General features: G+C 38.8%; 1 protein-coding gene across 6 annotated transcripts in view; it reads right to left on the bottom strand.

Annotated features, from left to right (window-relative positions):
- Positions 1-1,034: 1,034 nt before the first annotated feature.
- LOC137969462 (uncharacterized) overlaps positions 1,035-10,636 on the bottom strand; it is a 23,687-nt gene continuing 14,085 nt past the window's right edge. For 3 of the 6 annotated variants that reach the window (XM_068815704.1, XM_068815703.1, XM_068815701.1), the window contains exons 12-16: positions 9,909-10,001; positions 9,623-9,810; positions 5,589-5,618; positions 5,313-5,394; positions 1,035-4,509 (exon numbers count right to left, since the gene is read on the bottom strand). In XM_068815704.1, the coding sequence (XP_068671805.1) occupies positions 4,413-4,509; positions 5,313-5,394; positions 5,589-5,618; positions 9,623-9,810; positions 9,909-10,001 (490 nt within the window). In that variant the 3' untranslated portion in view covers positions 1,035-4,412. The remainder of the gene's footprint in view (positions 4,510-5,312; positions 5,395-5,588; positions 5,619-9,622; positions 9,811-9,908; positions 10,002-10,636) is intronic. The other 3 variants (XM_068815705.1, XM_068815706.1, XM_068815707.1) reach the window with 3 other exon arrangements.

A 10,636-nucleotide genomic window follows, 5' to 3' on the forward strand; every position in this document is an offset into this window, starting at 1 on the left:
TGAAAGAGTAATTAAACTGCTGTTCGTTTTTTAAACATTACTTAACTAACGCCCTTTGACTAAAGTTAAGGAGTATGATAAATTGTCTTTCGTTTCCTGGCTCTAGCTGAATTCCGTTAGCAATAAACGGCTTGTGGCAATAACACATGATCGGCAGAACAGCGTGCAGTTTTGGCAAAAATTAGAACCAAATTCCGGAAGAAAACTGAAGCATTTTGTTACTAGTAAAAATGCGAAAAATTGTCTGATTTATCAGTCGATCTCATCGTTTTTTGGCGACTTGCTCACGACTTTCAGTGGTTTTTTAACGAGTAAAGCCAAGGAGGGGATGGAGTAAAGTGCTGCACAGGAACGAGGCAGTGGTTTCAATGTTAAAAGAAGTTATTTGAAAACATTATTTGTATAATGTCCCGAGGATTTTTCAGCTGTTACCGGATTAATCTGCTTGGGAGCAGAATTTGATTGATCTCAGGTATAACACTCAAAAACGAAGTGCTTATTTGTACAACTCCAGCACTCGACGCAAAACCCACCGATGACAAAGGTAACACTAATTCCGAGCCAAGATCTATTTCACTCATTCTCGTCCCTAAAGTCTTCTTTTCATTTCCAGAGGTCAGCGCCAAGAACACGAGCGCTGGCCACAGCCAAAGCAGGAAGTCCGCGAATACCGGACTTACGGCTCTTCTGCGCATTCTCAGAAATTTGATACAACAACGGTCGTCAATAGCTACAACATTTAAACCGTTACCGCGACTGCGCGTATTTTTGGCTGTGGCCAGAATCCGTGTTCTTGACGCTGACCAAAAAAAGCGACTCTGGAGTCGAGATTGGTACTTTACTCTCTTCTAGACGTTTTGCGCATGCGCGAAGTATCAGTCTTGCCCTCGTTCCCAGTACCTTTCTCTTTGCTTAGGGTGGGGCGACGGGAAATGTCCTGGGAATAGGGTTGGGGAAAGGCTTACAGCATGAAAAGATGACATGGAAGTCACCGCATGCTCATTTCCAAAAATGAATGAAAAGCCAAATCCCGTTTACCTTTAATGAACTCAACAGCTTGTGCGCTTAGTTACAAACTAGCATAAAATAACTGATCCCATATTATATATTTACAAATGCACTTCTTTCATCTTTTCACAATAAATTAGTAGACTGTTTTAAATACTAAAATTATCTTACTGTATATCCAAAACCATTTCGATTAACACAGCCGGGGTATTGTCAAAATAATGCTCAACCTCCCCCCCCCCCCCCCTCCCCCCTTTGGATGCTAACCTTGATTAAAAAATATTTTCTGTTTTTCTTACTGTGAAAAGAAACTGTCAAAAGTTTATGAAATACGGCTTCTCGTTCACACGTTGGACGAACTCTCAACTCTCTGCCATTTTTTTAAAATCTTGTCAATCCTGCTGATGTAAAGTTTTGTTATTTCTCCCTTTTCAATTCTACATCAAGTTTTGTTAGGTTGTCGCCATCCCTCTCGTCCCTTTAAGCGTCGACAATAACACCTTAAGGGAAGCGTCCTCGGAACAAAGCTCGAACCCAGGGGTAGAGAGAGAGCTTGAGTTCGAAGTCGTTTCGCAGTCCTAAGCGTAGGTTCACACGGGGCGCTCTCCGGCATTCAAGAAGAGTTTCAGTATAAAATATTGGAAATTATATGTGCTCTGTGGAACAGTACTTTCCGGCTACATTAGCCCGACCCTGGCTACTGCGCGTTACGATAAATTTCGTGCCAATCAAAGAAATTCACGCGATCTTGTGAGCGTAAACAATTCGTTCCAGTGGAAATCGATATGAAGTTTACAGCATTCAAGAATGATCTATGATATTTCTGTCGGACGGAACCGAAACGGACTGTCCCATTCAATTTCCAACCAAAAGTTCCCAAAATTTTTGCTGAATCCTGAATCGAACGCGCCCATATGTTCTTAAATCTTTAACTTTTTGTCAAAATGTCAATGCATTCTACGGCGCTGTATTTTTTTCTCGTCCTATTCCAGGCCCAAAATCGAAAATTAAAAAATGAAGATGTTGTGTTTTAGAACCCATAGGTGTTGAAGGTCAATGTCAGAAAACGGGAAACAGAAACAGAAACAGAAAACGGTTTCTACCTCTAAAACAAGGTGTCGACATTTACAATAGGGATTGCCTCACCACCAATAAAGATTATAGTAAAACTCGTACCCAAATCACACGCTTAATTAAGGCACTCGGAACAAAGCCCGCACATACTACAACCAACGTAGCAAAACACTCACTCCTTCTAACTCTTCAGTACGCTTTGTAATGCTTTTAAAAGACAACTTGTATCATACTTTGCACACTCCTTACTCTAGTGGGAAATAGTTTATCGGTTCAGTTTAAATGACAAAAGGCAGCCGGAAGTTAAATATTTTTCCGTTTTACTTGCTTAAACAGATATAGCCAGAAATGCACATAATTTGATGCACGACTATTTTGATACGACCCTTACACTTTCGAAAATGCTTAGGCTTAAATGGACAATTCCTGTTGGCAATCAAAATCGGAAGCGAATCTAATAGGCTATTTCCGAGTTCATGTCTGCCTCCTGTTCAGTCGTAATAAGAAGCGCAAAGCGAGACGATCTAGTGAAAATCAAACTGTCGGAGTCGGAAGCAGAATACCGATTCCGCTTACGACACCGTCGCTAATGATCCATGCAGTGAAAACTTCATTGTAGGAGTCGGAACTAGAAGCGGAAGAATAAACCAATCACAATGCTCGATTCCAAGCATTGTGATTGGTTGGTTCTTCCTCTTCTGCTTCCGACTTCGACAATCTTATTTTCACTGGATCATAAGCGACGGAGTCATAAGCGGAATCGGAAGAAAATGGGAACGTTCGGATTCTTCTCACTCCGATTCCGTTGAGCTTATGACTCCGCTTATGACTCCGGTCTTTGATTTTCACTAGGTCAAAAGCGCTCTTACGACTCCGACTACGACTACGACTCCGTCGCAAGTGAAAACCAGCACTCGAGTGAGAAGTTTTTCTTACGAACAAATGTAAAGTAAAACTAATTACCATCACAACAACTTTGCACTTAGACTCGCTTTGAAGAGGAGGCAGACATGAACTCGGAAATGGCCAATTCTTGGTTTGCACTCACGTGATTAGACGGCCATGTTGATGTACAATACAAAAGCAAAATATCGCTCGCTTTTTCCATAATAATAGCGCCAAATTCCCAAAAGACTCTTTCGCTGTTGTTCAGTACACCAACATGGCCACCAATGACGTCAGGTGCAAGCCAAGGATTATGTGCATTTCAGGACACAAGTTTGTTTTGACGAACCATGAGCGTGTGCCCATGACGTCACAATGGTCATCATAGGGACTTTAAAGGGGCTACAGTAGGTCACGCAATTTTAGGCAATTTCAGCACTGATCGAATGGTCAAAGAATTAACTAAAATATCAAAATAACTGTTCAAAACTATAGAAGAACTCTAACAAAACACAGGGAAGCCAAGAAGGGACATGGCTGGACAAAGCTGGAGAGGATTGAAATGGATTGAATTTGGATAAATTTGAAAAACGTCGGCCCACCTTTTTTTCAAATTGATATAAGTCTATATCAAAATGTCATTTACAAAGCTGGAAAATCATTCTCAGTTGTTATGTTGCCGTGATTTTGCAAACGAAAGACTCTTGCTCTGTCAATTTGACGTTTAGAGCTCATAATTAACAAAATTAAACAAAATTACCTAAAATAGCGTGACCTAGCCCCTTTTAAGAAACGACGACGGCCATGGAAACGAAAACGCCACAAAACAACATCATTGGTTAAAAGAGGAGAAAAAAATCGTGCTGCACGTGCGGCACGCATTTAAGCTCATATTTTAGCACGTACTTTCGCATGAAAACGATATTAAAAATCACCGAATTTGAGGTTTTGACGACAACGTGAGTAAATAAATGTGAACATTTCGTTCTTTATTCCACTCAGCTGAACCAATCGAATCCCGGCAATTTATTTTTAAGGTTCTTCTCCTACATTTAACGACGTGAACGAGATGGAATAATTGTCAAAGACTACACTACAGTGCAAAGTTTTTTTTCAAGGTGACGTTTTCGTCGATGTCGCCGTCGTAAATCTTAATGTTCCTTTTAAAGTAACTTCAAGTCACTCCAATCTGTGTCCATAAGACTCTAACGAGTCACCATCACGGTAGTTTTCTACTTAAAACCGAGGACGATTCAAACCTGAATGGCCTTTTAAAACAAATAAAAAACCATTTTCTCAAAAAGTGCCAAAACCCACTTGTTTTTTACCCCGAGTGCGCGACTTCCTTCGCCGACCTGAAAGACGTTTGACACGCAACCCTTTATTCCCGCGGAAGGGACACGTGACAAGGTCCCAGGACTTTGTGAAGGTGGCCGATTAAATATTCAGTTCCAATTTTTTAAGAAATTTGTAGCTTCACACATGACACTTCTTGCCTTGTGGCTCACCACCATCAACCTTAAGAACAGCATATTCGTGGTTCTACAAGGAAAAAAAAAAGGGGAAAAAGGTAGCTATTATTTATGACTTTTACCATTCAAAGGGTTAGGCCCAGTCCCCCTTCGTTCACGCATTGCGCAATCTGATAAAATCCCTTTTGTAGATGAGGAAGGTGGGTAGAGGCAATGAGATTCCTGATTGCCGACTTTAATTCTGCGATTATGATTCCCGAGACCAATCTAAGATTCTCTCTGAGCTTCCCATCCGCAGCAATGTAAATGAAAGTGCCTTTCAGAAATAAAATATTAGCGAGCTGAATTGTTTATTGATTAATTGACTGATGAGTGATTGATTGATTGACTAATCGATCGAACGCTCCCAACAGAATTCTGATCTCCAATTCAGATGCTGAAACGAAACCTCCACTAAATTAAAACACTGAACATAATGCTTATCGTTAAAATTGCTCGAACTTTTTCAAATTCGCCCTTGTCACACGGCGGCCATATTGTAAATTTGTCAAATTTCAACATACATTTTCTCAGCTGATATTACACTTGGTATGCCGAAACTTGCAGGGTTACTAACCCTAACACCTAATACGCTGAAACTTTGCAGGGTTACTAAAGTAAAGGTGTTCTTTCTATTTCTAGTATCAGTGTTTCATTCAGTTCAATTTTAACTCAGTCAAATCGGTTGCCGCCATTTTGGAGAAGGGTCTATTGTAAAGTGTAATGGTTTCCCTATTGTTTCAAAACAAAAGCTCGTTGTGTGAATACAATAGACTCGTGCTCGCGACACCATAGATATATGCCTCACTTTATTCATTTAACAGACTCTAATACCTTTGTACTTGCAAAAGGTAAGGTTTTCTCGTAGTTGGGGTTATAAATGGCCTTCGTCTTGAGGAGTGGTGAATCTGAAGGACTAAAACAAAAATCTAGATTTAAAATACCAGTACTGCAGATGCATGACCCCTTTATTTCCCCAAAGGATACAAGTGTGGTTTCAGATACAGGTATATGGCATTCCCTAGGAATGAATAACCAACAGAAAAAAGAACGCGCACCTTGAGATTTACGTTGTTGAAACGATCAAACGAAAGAAACAAGCAACCGTACCTTTCACACCCTTCAGGTGGGGGTTTAACCCTGAAAGTAATTGAAAACAAAGCAATTTAAGGTGGCTAAAACCGGTTTCAACAATTTGCAGGAAATGCGTTATTAGAAAGATTAACTCTACAACACTGTTTCACTTAATGGAAATGCTATGGTATCATATGAAACACCAATAATTGCTAACAAGCTGGACATATTAATGTGACGTAATGAATTACTATGGCAACAAAAGAACCATCTAAAAACGTCCTATATTTTGTGTTTAAGCGCTTATATCTCAAAAATGAACTCGGTGACCCCCATTTTTTACTGCTGAAAAGTGAATGGCAGGGTAAGACAAAATTCTCTGGAGTGAATTAGAGCCACCTTAACATTTTTCAATTGTGATGGTGGCCATGAATATGCCCCAGAGAGTGTTTTTTAACTAACTTTGCAGAACGTTTTATCCTAGCGTGTTGATCAGTCTCCAACAATGAAAAATGGGGATCACCGAGTTCGTTTTTAAGATATATGCATTTAAAGACAAAATATAGGCTGTTTTTAGATGGCACTTTTTGTTGCCATGGTAATCCGTTACGTCACATTAGTGAGTGCATCTTGTTAAATTTCATATGCATATCAAACTCTTTTCCCTTTGCGACGAACATTTGTTTTTCCCGGTTCCAGGCGGGCGCGGCCGCTAACCGCACGTAATGCGCATGCTCAACGTAGCGGATTTTCAAAATGGCGGACAAGCCAAAGAGAGAAATAAAAGAACCTAAGCGGTTTTGCAACGAATTTTCCGCATACACCCCCGTTAAAAAGGCTAATCCACTGAAAAAAGATACAAAGCTGTACGATATTGAAGTGACGGAGGTTGATAAAGCCAACAAAAGATTGAAAATCCACTACGTTGGATACAGTTCACGCTTCGATGAGTGGAGACCTTTCGGGGAAGATGAAGGATCTGAATATTTCCCGTTTGTTCGTAAAGAAAACCTGTTTATTCCATCGGAAAATTCCCTTCTGGATAGAACACAAACATTTCACGGTCATCTTTTTCGTGAAATAAAGAAAAAGCTTTGGTCTGGGCGTCGAGAGGACCCTGAAATCAGCATAGACCTCAATGTTGACCAGGATGTTTTTATGGAAGGACTTGGAAGTATTATGCCTGGTATCATCCAAAGAGGAAAAATGGTTTATCAAGGCAAGTCAAATAGGATGCTCGATCCCTTTCTTGGAATGAAGTGGGACCAAAGAATTTTAAATCCAGCTGGAGATTTTGCTTATGTAATTCCAGGAACAATAAAGTATTGGATGGGACAAAGAAATCCAATTACCGAATACAAAATCATTGGGGAGCAGTATATTAAATCTGAAATTGAAAACAGCTATTTTATTACATTTCAGTTTGTGAGAGGTGATGGTAATAGGAACGACTACCAAGCAAACATGTAAAATATCAAGGCACTGTTTTGTAACTGTGCCATGGAACTAATGCTGGTTTAATAATAATAATAATAATAATAATAATAATAATGAAAACTATATTTACAGAGGATATCACCAGCTAACACTAAGCTAATTAGGGTGATCCTCTATCTACATTACTAAAATTTGCTATGAGGAATTAAAAACTGACTGAAGCTTAAAAATATATGTATACAAAAATATATTATTCACAAACAGTTCCAGCTACATTTTAAACTGTTCTAGGCTAAAGTCTCTAGCGTCTTCAGCTAAACTGTTCCCAAGCGTGTACTCCTTCTGTACTAGAAAAATCCTTGTCCAGTCTTAAAAGATAGCTTCGGTATGAACAGGTTTCCATTTACGTTCAAATCATTTAATGCCTGTAGCACATTGTAAACTATCAACTTGTTTGTATTTATCAAACTGGAACTTTCTGTGAGTGCCTTGTTCATGTTTGTGGCTAAGATTTTAACAGTCAAAAGTATAATGTTAGTGACGCTGGCATCTGGGTATCCATTTGCCATCTTCCTTCACAAGATGTGCACAGCAAATCGCAGCTGTACAATGTTTACAAGGCGATGTGCATGTCTTAATGCTGTGGCTTTGTACTGAACAGTTGCTGCATTCATAATTGTTTTTAACTCGTTCATAGCCTGCTGCTTCCAGGAACTGAATTCTGTTTTTCTTCAGAAAGAGTTGTTTAAGTGCATCAATTCCTTTGTGATTTGTGGATCTGAAGAAGTCTTTGGAAGCTCTATCATTGTATTTTTCCAAACCTTGTTGAGTGTAGTATGCAATGTTTTGATACAGTTTGAGGAATTCAGGAACATGGCAATGTAGTGCATGCATGTAAGGGGTCACATCTTTTGCTTGGTACACACTGAGAAAGAGTCCAAACCATGATTTGATATCTCCTTGCAGTTGAATTATCTCATCCTCTGATGTAAAATCTAGTTTTAAATCACCAATTAAATCCATAAATTTTTGCCAGATCTCTTGTATTTTTTTGTTTTTACTGTACTGAGGAAGAAGCGTAGGAATGTCAATATTCTGAAACAGTTTCAATTTTTCTGGTCCAGTGAGATCTCTATATTCCAGCTTTTTACTCTCTTTATTGATTCTAAAATTAAAGGAGATTCCAATACGTTTGACGAATTCCTCATAACTTGCCATGTGTTTATACTTTTCTCTTAGGAAGCCATCAGAGAAAGTGGTCTTTTTTTCGATAGCATCACTTCTTCTCAACTCTCTTATGAGCAAGTCAATTAAAACATCTGAGATCCTCAGGAAAAGATGTAATGTATCTATAATAACATGATCCATTGGTATAAAATCAAATAATGGCCTTGCTTTACAGTTGAATTTTTTTCCAGTGGAAAACCTTGTTATTTCGTCGATAGTTCTGGCGCCAAATGTGGGGTCATTGATTGACCATTTTTTGCTTGTGTCCCATCGTTGTTGCCTGGGACACTTGCACCACACGCAAGCATAATCCTCATTTGCCCTACCTAGTCCACAGACCAGAGCTAAAAATTTCCAGTCACCACCTAAAAAGTATTCAATTTGATATGTGCAATTATTTACACTTATTTCCTTTAAGTTTGACATTTCCATTCGAAGGTCTGCCAGGCTCTCTCTTATATTGTCATATGTCTCTGTAGTTTTTATAATAGCAAGTACATAATTACCTTTCTCACCCATTGCCAGTTCCTTTTCATTCAGGATTGTAAAAGTGAAATTGACAAATGTGAGCCTCTTTCCAATATTTGTCCCATCACCACTAAGTTTGATCTTAATGGTTTCCCCATCTTTGATCTCCCCAGTTTGCTGAAGCTTCACAATGTGCTCTTGCAAACTTTCAGAAAATCCCAATTGAACACCCTCAGTATCTCCTGGAGTTGGTTTCAAGTTCCACTTACTGTTTAGTTCCTTGATTCGCTTCTTGATGGAATAGGTATTGGGGACACCATTGGCTTTCATGGCAATTTCATGCCAGGCCTCATTTGAAATATTAAACTTATCTTTTAGATACAGCCACATATTTATGTTATCAAGGTCATCATTAGTAAGTTCCTTTGGGTCAGACTCGGTGAATGTCAGTTCTCCCTCTCCAACAAGATTAAAAGTTTCATATTGATTAGTATCAGTGTTAAGCACTTCAATTTTAGAAGCAATAAAATTGTAGAGCCCAAGAAAGGACAGAGTAGTTTGGCATTCCTCCTTCAACTGGTTTTTTATTCTCTTCTGGTGGTGCTTGGAGTAATCATGGAACTTCTTGTTAGCAGGGCCTCTACCTTTCTTCTCATTTTTAATCACTTTTTTGGCCAATTGCACAAATTTTTTCTTATAGAAGGCACCTTTCTTCTCAGATTTATCGAGAGCTTCTTGGGCTTTTTTATCAACTCGCAATCGCTTTGCCGTTTCCTGTACCAGTGATTCCTCTAAAACTCTTTTCTCTCCCCTTAACTTGCTGTTCTCATTTTTAAGCTGAACCACATCAACCTCGTTATAATACACCTTAAATTGATAGCAAGGACCGGTTCTCAACTTTGTGAGGAGTACATTTAATTGCCTTCCGCCACACTTACTTGCTTTCTTGACCGCTTTCTCGAGGCAGGATATTTTTTTCCGGAAAACTTCTAAAATGCGGCTATTTATTATTATGCCGTGTATTCCTGATCTATCGAACACTTTATTGATGACGGCCAAGAGAACCGACTGATAATTTTCTCCGTCTTCCTTTTCACTTTCCTTTGAGACTGTATAGATTAGCAGGCTATAATGAAATTTCAAAGGACAAATGCTATATGAAAAACCCGCAAACTAGCCAAAAAAAGTATTTATTTCGCTGAACAAAAACTTCACGTATCTTACTTGTTTATCTCGTACGTAAATGACGGAATATTAGTCCCCGAAGTGTTTTCCGAGCTTCCAGATTCCTCTCCTACTGCTTTCACAAGTACAAAACTAGAAAAAAACACAAGGACGAAGATATAGCTGTATTGATCAGCCATTTGACGAGCTCAAATCTGCTTTTTGTTCGATAATTTACATATCAAAACAAAGGAAATATATTCTTCTTTACGAATTTGGCGGTACATTTTCAACTAGCGCTTGCGCAAATGAATTATCGCCCGAGATCCCTTGCTCGGTCTTGTTTTGATCAAAACGCCTTGTAATTTCGACCAAACCGCTCGAGTAGAAGGTAAAAATGACGAGGGAAAAACTTAAGTTTTAAGTTTGAAAATTACCCAGATAGAAAGCAATAATATTAAAGTTTTATATTCCAGGGGTACATTGAGTATTTTTTTAACAGAGAATCGCCACGATGATAAAATGTCCGAAAATCGCACTCGATGTGAGTGGGGCGCTGAAAGGGGCGTGGTCACAAAATTAATTTAAGACTATTTGTACCCCATGAGTTTCATATGCATCAAAACATTACCATTAAGTGAAAAAGTTTGGTAGATTCAATCCTTCCACATAGCACATTTTGTTAAAAGTGTTAAAACTGGTTTGAGCCTCCTTAATTTGTTATCTCTAGTAGGTCCAGGTAATGCAAAATTAATATTTCTAAACGTTTCGCAATCGCTGATCTTTTC

The sequence above is a fragment of the Montipora foliosa genome, chromosome 9 (assembly GCF_036669935.1).
Source record: "Montipora foliosa isolate CH-2021 chromosome 9, ASM3666993v2, whole genome shotgun sequence".
Classification (NCBI taxonomy): Eukaryota; Metazoa; Cnidaria; class Anthozoa; order Scleractinia; family Acroporidae; genus Montipora; species Montipora foliosa.